Consider the following 20,003-nt stretch of genomic DNA (forward strand, 5'->3'; position numbering starts at 1 on the left):
GTCCGGGCGCGCGAGCCGGGCAGGTCAGACGCGAGTGGCGGCCGCGTGGTGCGGGCGCTCTGGCGGGGCCCACGCGGCTGCCCCGCGCCCAGCGAGGCCCGGGTAGGCGACACGGGGGCTGGGTCGGCCCGGCCATGCCGCTGCAGGCGGAGGACGCGCTGTACGTGGCGCTGGAGCTGGCCATCGCCGCGCTGTCGGTGGCCGGCAACGTGCTGGTGTGCGCCGCGGTGGGCACGTCGGGCGCGCTGCAGACGCCCACCAACTACTTCCTGGTGTCGCTGGCCGCGGCCGACGTGGCCGTGGGGCTGTTCGCCATCCCCTTCGCCATCACCATCAGCCTGGGCTTCTGCACCGACTTCCACAGCTGCCTGTTCCTCGCCTGCTTCGTGCTCGTGCTCACGCAGAGCTCCATCTTCAGCCTCCTGGCCGTGGCCGTCGACAGGTACCTGGCCATCCGCGTCCCGCTCAGGTGAGGCGCGCGGCGGCCCCGGCCCCGGGCTCCGTCGAAGCCCCGCGGACGAGCGCCAGCTCCGGCCCCAGGTTGCTGGGCGGCGCGCGCGGGGCGCTCGGAGCGCGGTTCCCAGCCTGGAGGGCGCCGGCGCTGCCCAGAGCCTCTCGGTGCCCGGGGCCGGCTCCCCCGGACGCTCCCCGGCGCGCACGTGGCTGTAAGGGCTCTGCGCAGGGACGGCTCTCGTCGCCGGTCGCGCGCCCGCGGAGGAAACTTTGGGGAAAGCGCCAGCCCCGGCGCAGCAGGTTCGGTGATGCTCTCTCCTGCTCTGCGGCGAAACGGTTTCCTCCCCCGCGCCGCCCGCCACCGAGGCTCGGGTCCGGAGCGGCGGCGGAACGCGCTCCCTGAATGCTGGGGGCCGGGAGGCCGGGAGGTGCCAGGACGCCGGACTTCGCATTGCCATAATGCACCCTCCTCAAGACCCAACTTCAGAATGTACCTGCCACGAAGCGAGGGACGGGCCGACCCGGGAGTAGGGTGGGGCGGGAGAAGGACCCAGCTAACGCTAGGGGCCGCGCCTTCGTGCTGAACGGTGACCCAGATCACCTCCGGATACTCTTTTCTTTTAAAGATTTTATTTATTTATTCGACAGACAGAGATCACAAGCAGGCAGAGAGAGAGGGGGAAGCAGGCTCCCTGCAGAGCAGAGCTCGATCCCAGGACCCTGGGATCATGACCTGAGCCGAAGGCAGAGGCTTTAACCCACTGAGCCGCCCAGGCGCCCCTGGATACTCTTTTTTAAAGGGTCAGAATGCTGCCGGGTTGGCCAGTACGCACAGCCTCCGAGCCGCATGCCCCTTGTGTACCCTTGTTTACCCTCCACTGCCCTGTCCCAGCAGGCGGGGGAAGTGCCAGCAGGATTTCAGAAAACCTGAGGATTTATGGGTGGTCTCTTCCGCCCAGTGAGAAGATGTAGATTGGGCGGGGGGGGGGTTGGAGAGGAGGGTGAGAAGCAGCCCTGTTGTAGCTGATGATGGAATCGAAGTCAAGCACTTGAGAGCAGGCGTACCCGGGAACCTCAGGGCTGACTGGTATTATTTACTGCTCTACCCTGCCTGGGCCCTTTTGGCATTTCTGAGTTGGGTGAGCTTTGGGTCTCTTTGGTTTTGGAGCTGGGAAGGGAAACTGAGTCACGGGAGCAGGAGGGGAGGGAATGAATTTATTGGGTACCAACTCTGTGCCAAGTCTGAGAAGCGGTTTATATTATCCTTTTATTCTTTCATTCTTTAAAAAAAAATTTTTTTTTTTAAGATTTTATTTATTTTTGACAGAAAAAGAGAGTGAGAAAGGGAACACAAGCAGGGGGAGTGGGAGAGGGCGAAGCAGCAGGGAGCCCGATGTGGGACTCGATCCCAGGACCCTGGGATCATGACCTGAGCTGAAGGCAGACGCTTAATGACTGAGCCACCCAGGCGCCCCTACCCTTTCATTCTTGCTGTAACTCAGAGGGCAGGTACTGGTACCTGCGGCTGGCAGGTAAGACGGGTGCTGGCTCTGGGAGATTAGTTTTGCTCAGGCTGATGCATCCGGAATGAGTGTCGGGGCCAGGACTGGCGCTCAGAGTTGGCGCCGTATTCCCACTGTGCCATCAGGCTCTTACAGGGCTGTGTGGCATCCGTGTTTGGGATGCGGCTAGAAAGCACATTGCGGTTTCCGGAAGCAGGATCTGTCTGCGCGCAGTTGGTGGTTGTAAGGGAAATGCGTTTGAGGGCATTGGCCGGGAGAAGGCTCCTAGAAGCCTTTTAAGCGGGCAGACATGTTGAACCTGGTAGTTGTGGGTTGTGTCCTGGGTCTCAGTGGGAACAGGAACCTCCTGTTCAGCTGGACTGTGGGTCCGATCTGTGTTTCTGGGCCTTTCCACCTGCTGCTGCCCTTGGCATCGGACCAGGAGGCCTCACGCGTCCCATTAGATGACAAAACCCTGAGATTTCCAAGGCTTGGGGCAGCATGGTACAGCCTCTTAGGGGTCCCCTTTCTGCCTCTTGGTCTTCATGTTGGTAACTTGGTGGCCTTTGGGCCTGTTTGTATCCCGCAGGCAGTCGGTCACGGGCTCCCAGCCCGAGCTGGCCGATTTAACAGAAGCCCCTTGGCTTTGCTCCAGGCTGAGGCCCAGAGAGACCCCAGCTCACCGGGAGTTACTGGCAGAATCCCTTGTGCCCCGCGAGCAGGAAGTTCCATAAAAGTTGAAATCTGTTAGTTCTTGTCCTGGTTTGTGTTGGGCGGGGACTTGCAAAAAAACGGGTGTGGGTGTGTTAAGGGGGAAGAAACGTGAACCACAGGCCCCTGACTTCTCCTTTGCATTTGCCAAGGGCAGGAGGGGAGACGCAGGTGTCGGCTGGAAGGAAAGGTCCGTGGGGAGGAGAGCTCACCCCTTCCTGCCCTCCTGGAAGGTCCACGAGCGCTCAGAGGAAGGAGTGTGCGCCAGCGGCCTCATCCCCCGCCCCGGGAAGGTTCTGGCATCTGACCTGTCCCTGGCACCAGCCCCCACCCTGCTGGGGTGGAGAGGCTGCAGGTGCTCAGGGCTCCTGAGTCCTCCTGCCGGGAGGATCCCTCGGCTGTCAGCACTTCCTGCTTCTGGAGCGTAGGCCCCTGTGAGCAGGCCCCAAGGGGTTACAGGGCCCTACTGAGTCAGAGTCTCTGGGGTGCGGTGTAGGGGGCAGATGCCAGTGGCAGGATCTTTAACTGGGAACTGGCAAGTCCGAGGTTCCACCCAGGTCGTGGGTGTGGCGGCCGCCACCCGCATCCCTGCCCCAGGGCTCTGAGCACTGAGCCCGCCGTAAGCACAGCCCAGGGCCGCAGAGACCCCAGGTCCCACCTGCCGCCCGGTTGCCAAGGTGTCTAGTGACATCGCGGAGAGCACAGTGCAGAGGGAAAGGGCAGCCCCAGGGTGATGCTGGGCACAAACGTGACAACTTTGGCGGGACTTGAAAAGGAAGAGGTCTGCGCACACCAGGCACGGTTCGGGCCTTCAGGGTGGAGGGTGTCCACACACAGAAGCAAGGCCACTTCCTCTAGTTCAGGTCCACGTTCTGAGGCTGGTCCCGGCGGAGCCAACCTGGTGCGGTCGTCGGGGCCGCACACAGCCGAGCTGGGAGTGCAGGCTCCCCTGCCCGGGTGTGGGGGGGTGTCTGCCCTCAGCTGCTCCCTCGACCCCCACGCTTCACCCTCTGGCCGTTTCTGGCAGGAGCATTTCCTCCTCCCTCATCTAATCCTGTTCCCCTCGGGGCCACACCCTCCGCTGAGCTGTGGGGGTGCGGGGGGGGGGGGGGGAGTGACTGTGATTCACCTCTGTCTGGGGGCCTTCCTGACCCTGCTCCAGGGGTCTCGAATCTCGAGTCTCGGCCGGTGGTTTTCCTGCCCAGGGAAGGGGGCGTGGTGTGTCCGTCTGTTCTGACCCTGGACCCTGACCCTGGGGTCAGCCTCTGTTCCCTTTGCCACCTGGAGGCCTTTTCTCGGTGCCACCCATGGGCGGTCTGGGAGGGAGCCGCTGAAGACGTCTTAGCAACACTGTGCCTTGGGTGACAGTGCGGCCTGCACCGAGCCTGCCGTGGCCAGCGAGCTGTGGGGTGGGAGCCGGCAGAGGATTCTGAGTGTTCTTGCAGAACATCCCATGGGAGACTCCTCCGCCGGTCCTTCCCTCTTTCGCTTCCAGACCATTCCCATGGCCGTGGGTTGAGTGGTGGCCCCTGAAAGGTGTCCCAGAACCCGCGAACGTTACCCGATGTGGGAAAGGAATGAATATTACTTTCCCTGGATCTTGAGAGGAAGACTTTGTCCTGGATTATCTCTCTGGTGGCCTCTGAACGCCGTCACATCCTTAAAAGACCCACAAAGCTACAGAGAGGGAGGACGAGGCCGTGAACCTGGAGGGGAACGTGTGTCCCGGAGGGACACAGCCATGGCCAAGGGATGCTGGGAGCAGCCAGTAGCAGCGGGAGAAGCCTGGGGTGGCTCGGAGCCTCTGGCAGGGAAGGAAGCCATCTGTAGGGGCGGATGCCCTGAAATCCACTCTCCGCTCCCCTGTAGCCGTTCTCCAGAACGCTGCCAGACGGGGGGATTGGAGCCTTAAATCGGATCGCCTCGGCCCCCTGCCTGACGCCCTGCCACGGTGCCTCGGAGTAAGATGCCAGTGTGGTCCCCGGGCCTCAGGACACTGCACGACTGGCTTCTGGCCACCCCGCTTGTCCCCTCCCCGCCTCGCCCACCACAGCCCCACTGGCCGGCTCGTTTCCCCGCCCGGTGTGAAGAGGCTTCTCGTGGCCACTGGCTGCTTTTATCACGGACTCTCAAGCCCTAAAGTAGGTCTTTACCTGGTCACGGGTGATGGTCTCTTTCTGCCCCGAGCATGAGCTCTTTGGCTCCCGGGAGGGGCTTGTTCTTAAATTCCAGGCCACAGTACTGGGCCCGGTGCCCAGCACAGGGGTGGGGGGGGCACCGGTATTTTGGGTGCACATGTGAGTGACCGTGTGTTGGGGGAGGGTCCCAGGCGGCAGATGCTGCTAACGGGCAGAGCTGTCTGGAGAAATGATGTCAGCAAAAGGATGGTCCGATAAGTTTTAGTGGAGAAAAGGGGGGAAGCCATCCTCTGAAGGGCTCTCGTGGGCCCGAGGGAGAACGGGGAGGAGAGGCGCTCAGAAAGCCAGCAGGTGCTGTGACGAGGGCCCCTCCTGGGACAGCAGCACGCGTAGTCCTGTGACCAGCCTCTTACCTACAGAAGGGAACATGGCTCTCAGGACCGGCAGGAAAGTCACCCGGGACTGGGCCAGAAGGACTTGGGTGCTCCTCTGCAATCGTGAACCCTCCACTGCCTGTGTGCACCCTCAGCCCGGAGCTGTGGCTAAACCGGTGGCAGGTGCAACATTGGTCCGAGCCTGAGCCCATTCCCCAGCCTGGCTGTTGTGGACATTGCTGCTATAAACATTCGGGTGCACATGCCCCTTCGGATCACTATGTTTGTATCTTTGGGGTAAATACCCAGTAGTGCAATTGCTGGGTCGTAGGGTAGCTCTTTCCAACTTTTTGAGGAACCTCCATGCTGTTTTCCAGAGTGGTTGCACCAGCCTGCATTCCCACCAACACTGTAGGAGGGTTCCCCATTCTCCACATCCTCGCCAGCATCTGTCGTTTCCTGACTTGTTAATTTTAGCCATTCTGACTGGTGTGAGGTGGTATCTCACTGTGGTTTTGATTTGTATTTCCCTGATGCCGAGTGACGTGGAGCACTTTTTCATGTGTCTGTTGGAGATCTGGATGTCTTCTTTGCAGAAATGTCTGTTCATGTCCTCTGCCCATTTCTTGATTGGATTGTTTGTTCTTTGGGTGTTGAGTTTGCTAAGTTCCTTATAGATTTTGGACACTAGTCATTTATCTGATTTGTCATTTGCAAATATCTTCTCCCATTCTGCTGGTTGTTACTTGGTTTTTATCGTGTTTCCTATGCTGTGCTGAAGCTTTTTATCTTGATGAAGTCCCAGCAGCTCATTTTTGCCCTTGCTTCCCTTGCCGTTGGAGACATGCCTAGCAAGAAGTTGCTGTGGCCGAGGTCACAGAGGTTGCTCCTGTGTTCTGCTCCAGGATTTGGATAGATTCTTGTCTCCCATTGAGGTCTTTCATCCACTTTGAGTCTATTTTCGTGTGTGGTCTAAGGAAATGGTCCAGTTTCTTTCTTGTGCATGTGGCTGTCCAGTTTTCCCAACACCATTTGTTGAAGAGACTTTTTTCCATTGGACATTCTTTCCTGCTTTGTCAAAGATCAGTTGACCAGAGAGTGGAGGGTCCATTTCTCGGCTCTGTATTCTGTTCCACTGATCTGTGTGTCTCTTTTTGTGCTGGTGCCAGACTGTCTTGATGCTTACGGCTTCGTCATAGAGCTTGAAGTCCAGAATTGTGATGTCCTCCCCTTTGGTTTTCTTTTTCAACATGGCTGTGGCTGCTGGAGATTATTGGTTCCAGCTCTGTGAAAAAAGGTGGTGCTGTTTTGATAGGGACTGCACTGAATGTGTCGATTGCTCTAGGTAGTGTAGTTGTTTTCACAGTATTGGTTCTTCCTCCAATCCATGAGCATGGGCGTTTTTCCATGTCTTTGTGTCTTCCTCAGTAAACCAACCAAAGAGGCAGAGCTTCTGTGCTCAGAAAACGATCCAACACTCTTGATCATTTTCTTAGTTCATTTCCTATTTATCATCTCTCTGTTCCTTCCTTCTGGGAGTGGTGACCCACGGCTTCTTCCCATTCCCCTGGACTTCCCCTCCTTGACTGATGTTTGTCTCTTAAAAATTCTCTGACATACGAGTTTTCAACACTATAGCTTTTTAGTCTCCTCTGCCAGAATTCCTTGACTCTCCCTCCCTAGTGTCCCTATTTTTTTTTTTTAATTTTAGCATTCATAGTTTTGACTTTGATTTGAGGTTGACAGTTTTTGAGTTGGCTTTGAAAAACCTTTTTTCCAAAGGTTTTGGACTCACATAGCTCAGACTCGATCACGTGGCACAAAGTGTATGTAGTCAGAACCTCCTCCCGCCCCTCCTCTGTCGCGATGTCTCACGCTGCAGCTTGGGGAGAGGGTGGAAGGCGGAGGGGGTCCTCGCTCCGTGGGAGATGGGGGGACAATGACAGGAAGTGAGTGCGACAGCCCCCGAAGCTGGTCCCCAGGCAGTTTCCCCCTTGATTCCCGTTCCCCTCGTACATCCCATTCTGGTCCCTGCAGCCTGCGGGATTGGAGCCTCTCTTCCTGGCCCTCCCTGTTTCTGATGTAGGGCCCTGCCCCATCCTGGTGATCCTGCCTGCCTTCTGCTTTCCAGAAACTCCTTAAAATCTCTGGTTTGTGGATACCACCCTCCACTTCTACTTTTAGGATTGTTACGAATTATTTTCCTTCTGTGTTTCTCTACTGACTTGTAAATGGGATTTTCTGAGAAGTGAAAATTAAGTGGAACCTGGAACCCAAAGGCCTCTGCCTTCGGCTCAAGTCATGATCCCAGGGTCCTAGGATGGAGCCCCCCATCGGGCTCTCTGCTCTGCGGGGAGCCTGCTTCTCTCTCTCTCTCTCTCTCTCTCTCTGCCTGCCTCTCTGCCTACTTGTGATCTCTGTCAAAAAAAAAAAAAAAAAAAAAAAAAAAGAACAGCCCCTCTGGTGGACAGCACGGGGGATGGCTGGGGGCGACAGGATTGTGTAGGGTTGTCCTCTGTCCTGTAGGCGTGAAGGAAGAAGGCATGACCAGGGCGGAGGCCGTGGAGACGGCCGCAGGGTCGTGAGATATTCAAGATGCGTAAACTCTGAACTTCTGCATCGGGGATGGTTGCCGAGAGGTCTGGCAGAGTAATCACAGGTGAAGCCACATCGCCAAGAGACCAGGACAGGAAAGAATCCTGAGAACCAGATATGGGCCCTGGGACCCTAGTCCGCGAACGAGGACCAGAGATGGGGCGGTGGGGGCCGGGCGGGCTGGGACTCAGGGTCAGTCTGCGGGATTGCGGCGGAGCTGTTGACCGCACACACTGAGAAGCTTGGGGCGAGAAGACGTGATCTTGGGGAACAGGTTCCGGAGGTCTTGCTGTCTTGGTTGGATGTTGGGCATGAGGAGAAGGGAGGAGTCCGGGGTGACCCTGAGGTTCCTGGGCAGCTGGGTGGCCCTGTCCCCCGACACGCAGGGGCTTTGGGAAAGCGCACAGGTTATGGTCAAGTCATATAGGAGGCGGCTGAGTGTGGAGCCTGGGGAGTCTGGGCCGGGCGGCCCTGCTGCCTGGCTCTGGACCTGGCTCCTCCGGCTTTGTGTGGGGTCCCTCCCGGTGCGGTCCCCCAGCCTCTGGCGGGGCAGCTGCCTCTGCAGGCTCTCTCCCTGGATAAACGAATTCACGCTCCTTGCCCCGCTGAACCTCACCTTCTTTGGTTTAGTGACTGTTTTGCTCCAGTCCTAGTCCTGCTGCCCACAGACTTCCCGGAGCCGCTTTCTGCAGGTGACCTCTCGATTTCCAAGCTCATTTCAATACTGCATGTCAAATCTGCTCTTTTCTTCTATTAAAAAATTGGGGGGAGGGACACCTGGGTGGCTCAGTCGGTTGGGCATCTGCCTTTGGCTCAGGTCATGATCCTGGAGTCCTGGCATCGAGCTCCACATTGGGCTCTCTGCTCAGCTAAGAGTCTGCTTCTCCCTCTGTCCCTCCCCCCTGCTCATGCCCTCTCTCTCTCTCTCTCTCTCAGATAAATAAAATCTTTAGAAAAACTAAAGGAAAAGGTTTCCTATAAAATTTAAGTCAATAATTTTTTTTAAAGATTTTATTTATTTATTTGACAGACAGAGATCACAAGTAGGCAGAGAGGCAGGCAAAGAGAGAGGAAGGGAAGCAGACTCCCCACTGAGCAGAGAGCCCGACTCGGGGCTCGATCCCAGGACCCTGGGATCATGACCTGAGCCGAAGGCAGAGGCTTAACGCACTGAGCCCCCCGGCGCCCCACGTCAATAAATTCTTACTTTAGGAATTTTATATATGACTCTTCCACTGCCCAGCACCTGAATTCCTCCAAAGTCAGAATCATGATCTTAAATAGGCCTTTTAGGAAGAACTTTTGGGGCACCCGAGTGGCTCAGTCGGTTACGTGTCCGACTCTTGATTTTGGCTTAGGCCATGATCTCGGGGTCGTGGGGTTGAGCCCCATGTTGGGCTCTGCCCCAAGCGTGGAGCCTTCTTGAGGTTCTTTTGCCTTCCCTCTGCGCCTCCCCCTGCTTGTGCGCGCTCGCTCGCTCTAACGAATGAATGAATGAGTCAGTCAGTCTTCTGTTTAGTGCACGGTTGCCACAGTCAGTCCACAGTTCCTTCACTTGGGCTGCTTTGGTCTCCACTTGGATGTGGACGTACTTCAGAAATTCCCCCCCGTAACCTTTGGGACCCACTTTCTTGACTTCAGGGTCACATTTAGGGTCAGAGTAGATGGCTCTGCCCAGCTCTCTACGTCAGACACCCCCTAGACCGTCATGCCCTAGAGCTGCACAGACTGTAGGGATCCGCCCGTGCCTGGGGTTTGAGCAGTGTGACCGTTTGGGCTTTCACGGCTTTAGACGATCGAAGTCCTGTGGTTCTTCCCACAGATCTAACACGCAGTTCTGCGAATAGCAGAAACCACACGTATTCCGTACGAGGCCTTCCAGCGATGCAGGTCTCCAGAGAAAGCCCCATCAGGATAGACCTCAGCTGCTTGCTTGCTTGCTTGATTTGTTATTTAACATAAAGAACTTTAAAGCTTTGTCGAAAGATGTTACGGAACAGGTCCTGTCAGTTGCATTTTGCACCCCCCACTTGGGTTTCTTTTTTCTTTTTTTAAAAGATTTTATTTATTTATTCGACAGATAGAGATCACAAGTAGGCAGAGAGGCAGGCAGAGAGAGAGAGAGAGAGGGAAGCAGGCTCCCCGCTGAGCAGAGAGCCCGATGCAGGGCTCGATCCCAGGACCCTGAGATCATGACCTGAGCCGAAGGCAGAGGCTTAATCCACTGAGCCACCCAGGCGCCCCCCACTTGGGTTTCTTAGATCCTTCCCCAGTCACTTCTCTTTGGTGCCATCAAGTCGACCATCTTCTTTCCTGTCCGGTCTCTCTGTTTCCAGGCTTGCCCTCCTGGCCCTGCTAGCAGTCTTTCTAGAACGAAAACCTGACCGCCACTCCTTCCTTTACCTAATTCTCTCCCAGTGCCTTACGATAAGTCCCAGTGCTCTCACTGGGCGAACACTGTCTAGCTGATACTATGTCCCTTTGGATCTGTCACCTGAGAAGGCGGGCCATCTCCATGTGTCCCACTGGTGGCGTGTCAGCTCTGATCACTTGGTCACAGCTGTGTCTGCCAGCCCTCGTCACTGTTAGGGTATGTTTTCCCCAACGATGACTCCTGCCTGAGTCCATTATTACCATGCAGACTGGCAGTTTTCTTTCTCTTCATGCCATCTGTATCAGTTGGCTTCTTCATTTAAAAAAAAGGGGGGGGGGTTCTACCTTCTCTCTGCTCCTCCTTAAAAATTATTTTTTAAAATATCAGAATGGGGGCACCTGGGTGGCTCAGTGGGTTAAGCCTCTGCCTTCGGCTCAGGTCATGATCTCAGGGTCCTGGGATCGAGCCCCACATCAGGCTCTCTGCTCAGTGGGGAACCTGTTTCTCCCTCTCTCTCTGCCTGCCTCTCTGCCTACTTGTGACCTCTCTCTCTGTCAAATAAATAAATAAAATATTTTAAAAATAATAATAAAATAAAATATCAGAATGGACATTTTAATGGGATCTTATTTTCATTCAATGTGTTCTATTCCGTTTGTGTTTTTCATTTTGATGCCCAAAATGAGCCAGTGGGAGCCCACTCAAGTTCACTTCTAGAAGTGTTCCCCTCAATTTTTTTGAGCACTTCTGTACTTTCTGTCACAGAAGGGTTTTTCAAGCTCACATTGTATTTTCTGGCTTTGGAATCAGGCATTTCTCGTGGAGCCCTGTTTCCTTTCAGTGGAGAATGGTGTTTAGAAACCAAGACTCAGGTCAGTGTGCTCACTGCTACCGGGGCGTCCTTTTTTAGGCCCTCACAGTGAAGAAGTAGGAGATTTTCCCTTTTTTGAATAATGAGCTGGAAGAATTCTTGCTTACAGGAGAATGCCATCTAATTAATGAGTAGGAATGCTTGCGTTAAGCAAATCATTTGGCAACTATCGTAGTAATAACTCGTTCAGGCAAGAATCATCGATAGCTGCTCAAACTCATTGGTGAAGTCTGATGAGAAGCAAGATACATAGTCTCGAAGTATCTGTCCCAAGATAGCTGCTAATTACAAAAGGACACACAGTTTCAGTGGAGAAATCTGGCAGACACCACTGTAACCGGGGGATCGAAGCTAACATCACCAGTAATGGGATGCACCAATGTGACGTGCCTCCTGACGTCCATATGGAGGCTGATGCGTTTGACAATTAATGTGATATCTGTAGCAGTGTGTTTCAACCATAGCCATGGGAGGATACTTTATGGGGGTCCTTTTTTAATTCTTTGGTTTGGTTTCAGGCAGGGACCCCTTCTCTTGGGGGGCTCTTATTTCATTTGAAAATCAGAGTCTGGAGCCCAGGAACCGCGGGCTGTCCCTCAGCCCTCCCTGATATGTGAAAACCAAAATGTGAGAGTCACTAAAAACACAGCCTCCAAGGTGACCTCTGGGAGACCCGGTCCTGGTCCCCATCTTTAGTCTTAGTGGGTTTAAATCACCGTAGACTGTTTCCTGGCCATAGGAAGCTGGTGGCGAGCGCTGACAGCCCTCTTTTCGGCCACCCGCGTTCTTCCTCCATCGTTCTTGGGGAACTGCGAAGGACAACTGGGATTCTGTCCAGCCACCTGTACATTCGGCAGTGGGCGTCTCCAGCCCTGGGTTCAGACATGTCTGAACCTGTTAGAGTAGATGAGAAAGCTGCTCCCCACCCTGCTCCCTGCCCCAAGAGCCAGAGCAGCTGAGGGTCCTGGCCTCCTCGGGAGGGTAGGCTCTGGGGACCACAGCTGTCATCTGGCAGGTGGCCAGGCACTTTCCGTCAGGCTGCCCCCCACACTAGAGCTAGGACCACCGCAGATGGTGGGGACAAGGCAGATAACCCACCATACATCTACCGCAAATGGGTACCAAGGGACCTTCCTGCTCATAGACCTGAAGTTCATGCACACAGAACCAAATGGTGTCTACCCTTTCTGTGTAAGAATGGTTTTACGGGTTTCTCAGATGTTTGATAGAATTCGTAGATGAAGTCATCTGGGTCTTCAGTGTTCTTCGTGGGAAGCTTTAATGGCTGTGGATTCTACTTCTTTAATACAGACAGCGCCATTCGAATTCTCTGGTTTTCTGTCCATGACGACTTCACAAACCCTTTTCGTGTGGTTCCGTGAGCACGGAGATGGCCCTCTCTGCAGGTGGCCTCTCGTGAACCGGGGACTGAAGCCGAAGCAGGGCTCGTTCCCGTGCCCCCCTGCCCTGTTCCACTTAGGGCTACCACGTGGCTGTTAGACATGTCTGCGTGAGCAAGACAGAGCCCCGGTCTCTCCTCCAAGTTCAGGGTCCTGCTGAGCTGTGGCTTTGGCCGTGAGCAAGGCGGAGGCTTGCGGTTAAGGAGCGTGTGCTTGGGTGAAGGAGACGCACATGACGGTGGTGTGGGCGGTTTGGGGAAGGGGCGCCATGGGGATCGCGGGGTCCCCGGGGAGCACAGCGCTGTCCTGCGGGACAGACGGGTCTGCTTCCCTGTGAACCTCGTGCACGTGTCGTGGGTGAAGAGGGGGAGATGCTGGTCCCCGTGTGGACGGCTTGGGTTCATCTGTGGTTGTTTGGCCCTGCTGAAAGGGCTTGGGTTGTGGGATACCCTTACAGTTTTCAGCAGGAAAGGAAAGCTGTGTCGTAGGAGCCCAAAGGGGAACGAGGAGGAAGGAAGAAACCAGCAGCGCCTGCATCTGGGCCCGCTCCCTCCGAAATCCGCCCCCCAGCATGTGGGGCGGGGCTGCCCCCCCCCCCCCCCCCGCCCCCCGCGCACCTCGCCCTGCTTTCTAACAGCTCCGGCAAGCTCTCCCCGCCTCATTCTGGCACTTCGCGGCCTCGCTCTAATTCAGGTTTTGCCAGAACCTCCACTAGATTTGTTGGGTGCATTTTTAATATTCATCGTGGCGGCCTCCAGCCCTGCCAGGCTCCCTGCCCGGGTGCTCGGAGATGTGAGTGTTCTGGTTACATTTTGTAGGTTTTGAGGGGTCCGTCCTAACCCGACTTTGATACACGTCCTGTTACTATGCATGGGCACTTTTAGAGAATACGAAGTTTTCCTAATAACGTATATACGTATACATGCTTGAAGGCAGAAATGTCTATATTACAGAGGAATACAGTTTGCGAGCTGGACAGAACATAAAGAAAACGGTCCCTAAACAAACAGGAAACAATTTAAGAACCGACGACAGAACTCCACGCGCATCTCCCTAGAGCTGTGGGTCCATAAAGTGCTCTGAACACCCTCTCCCTGTGCTCAAAGCCCGGCAGCGTGGGGGATGGGTTCTGCGGTCACTTCTGTCCCCATTTCTCAGATGCCGGATCGCAGACTCCGTACAGCCCGCAGCCAGTGCCCAGGGCAGTCTCTCGAGGGCATCGGCTGATCTCCACCCCCCGGAGCGGGGAATCCTGATTTCCAAGGCAGAGAAGGCAGTGGCCTGGTCTGAGCAGAGGGCGGCCCAGCCCAGAGGGAGGAGAGACCCTGCCCCAGAAATAGGCCAACCCTTGTTCTGCGGAACTTGGCGATTCTGCCTTGCATTATGTAACCTCAGTGGCCACACTGTTCCCTTTGTTGAGTCCCTCCGTGTGACCGATTTTCTGTCAATCTCCTTAGCTAATGAGCCGCTTCAAGGGAGAATGGGTGGGTCGCAGCCCAGCCTCCCTCCCCGCGGAGCAGCATAGCCGCTTTCCAGAGCGTGGCCGTTCCCAGAACACCCGTTTTGTGTGGGAGAGAATCGCTCCTGCTTGTTCGGAATAATAAAGCTGCTCACGCGTCCTTCAGCTGTCGCTGCGTCTTACTGACACCTCCCGCTTTGGGGCCGATGTCCATCTTCCTTGGCCTTCCTCTGTGCGCGGTGCCCCCCACAGCCGGGCGGAGACTGGCATAGGGGCAGAGGAGGCAAAAACTTGACCCCTGCCTTTCGGGAATGTTTTGGGGACACACATGGGTGCACACGCACACGTTGGAGGATGTTGTGGGAGACCCTGGTGCAGAGGGAGGAAAGCATGGAATCCGCAGGCGGGAGGAGGGGCCAGGGAACAGGCAGGCGTTCTGGAAGACGACGGGGCCGCCGCAGCTGAAGTTGGAGGTGAGAGGACAGGGGAGGAGATTACTAGAGCCTTCGTGAGATGCCAGGGAGCCCGGGGTCATCCCTGGGAACAATCTGCTCAGGGCGGGGACACCCATCGGCTCTCTCCAGCACCCACGACTGTCTCCCACCGGGGCCCGCACCCAGGCATGGGTCTCATGGACACCATGTGCCATGATGGGGCCGGAGCTGCCTGTGCTAAATGTGCTTTTGTCTTTGGAGCCTTCTCGTGGGTCTGGCTGCTCCTCCGGCAGAGCGAAGGAAGTCTCCGTGCTGCCATGCCCGGAGCCATGCGGCAGCTCCGGCGAGGGCAGACGTGTCCAGGGAAGAAGGAGAAGCTGCTGACCCGTGGCTGGCTGCCCCTGAGGTGGGCCTGTGGCTGAGTGACTGGCAGAGGCGGGAGCCGGGACTGGTGAGACGGGCCATCTGGTCCCGAACCGGAAAATGACCGCTTTTGGCAAAACTGGAGTCGGGTTAGATAGAGTTTGTGTCCTGACCGCGGTTCGGGGCAGCAGGCCAGTAACGAGCTCCCGGAGCCTCGGTTGCCACATCAGTAGACCGGAGAGAGCGCAGCTGTGACCTGAGAGCCACGGTCTGAGCGTGCCGGGTAGGCTGCCTGGAGGAGGTGTCGGCAGCACAGGCTCGGTGTCACGGCCAGGGAGCGGGTCTGCAGGTGCGGGGCTCCGGGACATTGCTCGTGGGGTTCAAAGGCCGCCTGAGAGGGAAAGGATCTACCAGTTGGGGGAAATGAGGGGGGAAACTGTGTTTTAACTATTTTTTTTTTTTTAAGATTTTATTTATTTATTTGACAGACAGAGATCACAAGCAAGCAGAGAGGCAGGTAGAGAGAGAGGGAGCAGGTTTCCTGCAGAGCAGAGAGCCCGATGCGGGGCTCGATCCCAGGACCCTGGGACCATGACCTGAGCCAAAGGCAGAGGCTTTAACCCACTGAGCCACCCAGGCGCCCCGGAAACCGTGTTTTAGATGAAAAAAGTTTTAAAGTTTTAAGTACTCAGGGCACCCTGATGGCCCAGTTGGTTGGGCATCGCCTGCAGCTCAGGTCATGATCCCAGGATCCTGGGATCGAGCCCCGCGTTGGGCTCCCTGCTCAGCGGGGAGCCTACTTCTCCCTCTCCTCCTGCTGGTCCCCCTGCTTGTGCTCTGCCAAATAAATAAAATCTTAAGAAAAAAAATTTCAAGTATTCTTGGCATATGAAAGATGAAAACGGAGATGTGGCTTTACTCTCCACTGTAGCCGAGTATTTTAGGGCCTCAGAATAATTCTGCAAATTCTCAACCCCGCAGTGCACTGTCCATTCCGTGACTGGACCCAAAGTCCCGCCTTGCCTTCCCAAGCTCTCCATTCCCCGGGCCACCACCAGGTCCCTGGGTCTTCTCTGACCTCTTCTCAGGACGTTCCCTCGGCCACCTGGCCTTGACTAAGGCAGCCCCCCAAGGACATGGTTTTCCTTATTTCTGCTTATACCTGGGACCTTGGGTGGGGACTCGGGCTTGAGTGCTCTCTCTTGGGTCTCTCCACTGTCCTTTCCAGAATAGCACCCTGTTCCCTCCTGCGAAAGACGCGAACCTTTGATGTTCCCCTTGTCCAGACACACTGCCCCGCGCCCCTGCTGCCCAGCCCGGGAGTCTGCACCCTGGTCTACCTTCCTGTGTGACTTGCTCATTCCCCCTCGGCCTCACACTTGCACAGGTCAGCCTGTACCTTGTCCTCAACGGAGGCCGTCACCCTGTCAAAACCACAGAGGCCGTCATCCCACCACGTATTTCTAGCAAGCTCCTTTCTACTCGGTCAGACACCTCCAGCGCCCCAGCGCCCCGCCCCCGCAGGGGCCAGCTTTTCTTCTGTGGCCGAGTGACCGCAGCTCTTAAAGGTCTTGTAGCCGCCCAGCCCCTGTTCTCTTTCCCTCTGCACAGCGGCGTGTCCCTCCGCACGCGCCCTGGGCCACATCCTCCAACCTCCCCAGATTCTCAGCCGCTTTAAGAGTTTTGCCTTTTTTCTACATCTTCTCTCTCTTTCTCTCGGGATTGTCGTCATCAGGATACTGACATCCACCACTGTCTTGCCCTTGATACTGTTCCAGTATAACGATGCGTGCGTGGGATGGGACAAATCCCAGGAATCCTCCTCAGTTCTCATCTTCTACATCCGGTCCGTTTGCAGGACCAGCTGGTTCTCCCTCCAAAGGGCCGATCTGTCGGCACCGTCTTTGCTGTCCCCCTGGTCCACGTCACCATTTTCTCTCGAAGGAACCACCAAGAGAGTTTCCTAATTGATCTGCGTTTCTTCTTGGTTCCCTAAAGTTCAGTCTCCATACCGTGAGCTTTACAGAACCTAAGTCAGCACCATTCTGTTGCTTAAAATAAAGCTTCAGCAGTTCCCACTGCACTTGGAGTATCAGAATCTTGATTCCTTCCCATGGCCTCTGAGCCGGCCCCTGCCTCGTCTTAGGGGCCTTCCTTTTGCTTCTTTAGGAGAGTAAAATCCTTTCCTGTCTGCAAGCCTTACCATGCTGCTCGGACTAGAACGCTCTCGTCTCCTCTCTACAAATGTTTTCCTCCTTTTGCACCTTGCTCTGCCCAAGAGGCCTTCCCCAACACCCTCTGTCCCAAGCCTTCCTGTTTTCCCTCTGATCTGCTCCCTATTCATTTTGGTTTGGCCAAACTCCCCCTGATTTGTAATGACACGTTTGTGTGTCTACTTGTTGACTTTCTTTCGCTCGCTTTACAACCCGGGAGGCCTGTGATTATGCTTCCCGTGACCAGCGGAGCGCTCGGGCTGAAGGAGGAGCTCCGAGTGAGATAGTGAGCCAGGAGGGCAGAGAAGCTGTGTTTGGGGGCGCTCACAAAGTGGCGACCGGCTGCTCCCCAGATGGAATCATCTGCGTTATCTATCCATGGAGCATAAAAGTGGTTTTTCACAGGTGCAGGATCCAGCGGTTCTGAGTTCAGATGTAGGTGGATCCCAGCTGTTGTGCTGAACTTTGGTGGGAAGCCAGCCCCTATCATCCTTCCATGTCCAGCGTCTAATGTTGCTTAAAAAAAAAAAAGTCACGTAAAATAAGCCTCGGCATGGTGTGGTGCAGGGAACACTGGCGTGGGAGTCTCAGCCCAGCTTGGCTCTTACTCAAAGGCTTTGTATCTCTGTGTCCTCGTTTGTATAATAAGGCAGTTTTGATTAGAAGAGAGAAAAGTCCCTTCCGGGTTGTATGCTTTGGCTCCGGGATGAACAGTGGCTTAAGCAATCAAGACATTGAATGATCTCTTGAAATTGAACGTGGAGCCGTGATGGTTCTAGGGTTGGTGCAGGGTTCAGACAGGTGGTCAAAGACCCGGCCCTTTCCTTCCTCTGCTTGGCCGTTGCTTTGTCATGGTGCCTCATGGTCACAAGATGGTTGCCGCAGCTCTGGGCATCAGGGCCTCCCACAGGAGCATCAAAAGCAGAAGGGGAGGGGTTGGGAGAAGAGCCCTCCTCGTGGGTTCTCTCTCGTCTTATCAAGAAGGAAAATCTTTCCTGGAAGTACCCTAGCACGCTTCCTTTCGTCTCATTGGCCGGAACCACGTCCTGTATCCACACCAGAGAACTTGCTTACACCAAATACAGTTCGCCCCGGCCCCGCACTGGCCGGTGTTCAAGGGCACGCAATTAAATACAGCTGAATCCTGTGAACGACAGAAGAGAAAGGGCAGGCTGTTGAAGCGGCCTCGTGGATCTGGATTCCTGTGACTCTAAGCGCCTGGCTTTTAGGGAGGCTGCCTGGGCCTCCGGCGGGCACTGACTCGTTCTCCGATGGAGTGATGGGCGGCAGGAACATTTTTTTTTTTTTTAAACATTTCATTTATTTATTTGAGAGAGAAACAGTGAGATAGAGTATGAACGAGGAGAAGGTCAGGAGAAGCAGACTCCCCGTGGAGCTGGGAGCCCGATGTGGGACTGGATCCCGGGACTCCGGGATCATGACCTGAGCCTTAGGCAGTCGCCCAACCAACTGAGCCACCCAGGCGCCCAGGAACATTTTTTTTTAAAAAGGAGTGGCTGTGCGTTCCTGAATGAGCGGGGAAGCAGAAAGGATTTAGAAATAGATGGATTTAGCGGCCGAGGGAAATTTAGCGAGCCGTGGAGCCAGCGGGCTGTTCGTAGTAAAGGCCCCGAGACCGCGCTGCCCGTTGTGGAGAGCGGCCCGCACAGGGGGAGGAAGGACCAGGGGTCACTGTCACGAGGCAGGATCTCTGCGAGCTTCCGCAGCCAACGGGGCGGTCTCCTGCCAGTCCAGTCCGGTGGCCTTAGTTGTTCCTAGTAAGTGCTCTTCTTTTTAAAGCCATCGGGTAACAAATCAGATAACAAAGAAGGAATGCATCCATAATGGCCGTATCATTAAGAACCTACCAGAGCCGTGCCAGGTCCTGGGGTACCAGTGCCAAAGGGACAAGGTGCCAGTCCTTGAGGTTTACCTTCTAGCGGAGGGGCGACCACCGGCCTAGACAAATAAGCTCTGGGCCAGGTGTGTGTCTGGGGCCAGAGAGAGGGAGTGGCCACCTCAGCCCGGGAGGTGATCCGGAAAGGCGGTGACCCTTGAAACGGGAGCAGGTGTTTAGCCCGTGTGGAGAGCGGCGGGAGCCGGCAGGGAGCCCCGGCGGGCCCTGGCTGGGTGGTGCCGGGGCGGCGGGTGCTGCGGGCCGGGCCGAGCCCGGGCTTTCTCCGTCAGGCGCGGGCAACTGAACACTGGAGAGGCAGGTCTTGAGGTCACACGTGTCAAATTACTTCCCCGTTTTCTTCCCAGAGGTGTTAAGAAAAGATTTTCTTCCATTTACTCAGTTCGTGACACCGAATACATATTACGGACCAGTTACTAATAGCAAGCCTGACAGCTTTGCTATAAACCATACGTGGAGTAGTTCATGGCGAAATGTCTAAGTTACGGGTTGATGTCTCACAATTTTAAACAAGATTCCAAGTTTTGAAACTACCGGAGTTATTTAGTATCTGCTACAGTATTTTCCCGTTTTTATCGGCTTCGCTGCTAGCAGAGGGGGCACGTTGCCAGATGTCTTGTTCTGCGGCAGTTTCCAGAGCTGACCGTTGGCACAGTCCGAGACAGGCCTCTCTGTGCGCGGGGGAGGCCGGGACCCTTGCCCGGGGCGGCCCCTGGAGGCTCCCATGCTCACCTCCTCAGGCTTTTGTTCAAGTGTCACCAGATGAGTGAAAGCTCCTTTGACTGACTTCTTGAAAACTCCAGTTCCTGCCGGTCCTGGTCTTCCATACTCTGCTTTCTTTTCATTCTACAGCTCTCCAGCTAGCGCGCTGTGTAATTTACCAGCAGGTTCGCGGTTTGGGGTCTCTGGTCTCCCCCTACTAGAATGTAAGTTCTTTCTAAGCAGGGATCTTGGGTGTTCTGGTCGCTGGTGCGGCTCAGCACCTAGAACAGTGCCTTACAGGAGACCTAGACTCACAGGTCGGGATGTGGGTCGTTAGAAAGCGCCCCCGAAGACTCCTCCACTTGTCCTCACTGACCAGGATCCGTCACTCAGCAGAGCTGAGCTAGGAAGTCAAGGATGAAACTCGGAGCTTGTTAGAGCGAACTTGTTCATACCTATTTGCAGGTCTTCAAGTTGAGGGTCAAAGGCTGCTGCCCTC

General features: G+C 55.6%; 1 protein-coding gene and 1 non-coding gene across 2 annotated transcripts in view; one reads left to right on the top strand and one right to left on the bottom strand.

Annotated features, from left to right (window-relative positions):
• The window catches only part of ADORA2B (adenosine A2b receptor), a 24,417-nt gene continuing 4,414 nt past the window's right edge, over positions 1–20,003 (top strand). Inside the window, exon 1 of the mRNA XM_045984666.1 lies at positions 1–469. Within this exon, the coding sequence (XP_045840622.1) occupies positions 135–469 (335 nt within the window). The 5' untranslated portion in view covers positions 1–134. The remainder of the gene's footprint in view (positions 470–20,003) is intronic.
• On the bottom strand, positions 9,571–9,699 carry LOC123930366. The gene has a single exon (XR_006816079.1). It is a non-coding gene; the product is annotated as a small nucleolar RNA SNORA18 (small nucleolar RNA).

Source organism: Meles meles, chromosome 18 (genome assembly GCF_922984935.1).
Source record: "Meles meles chromosome 18, mMelMel3.1 paternal haplotype, whole genome shotgun sequence".
NCBI lineage: Eukaryota > Metazoa > Chordata > Mammalia > Carnivora > Mustelidae > Meles > Meles meles.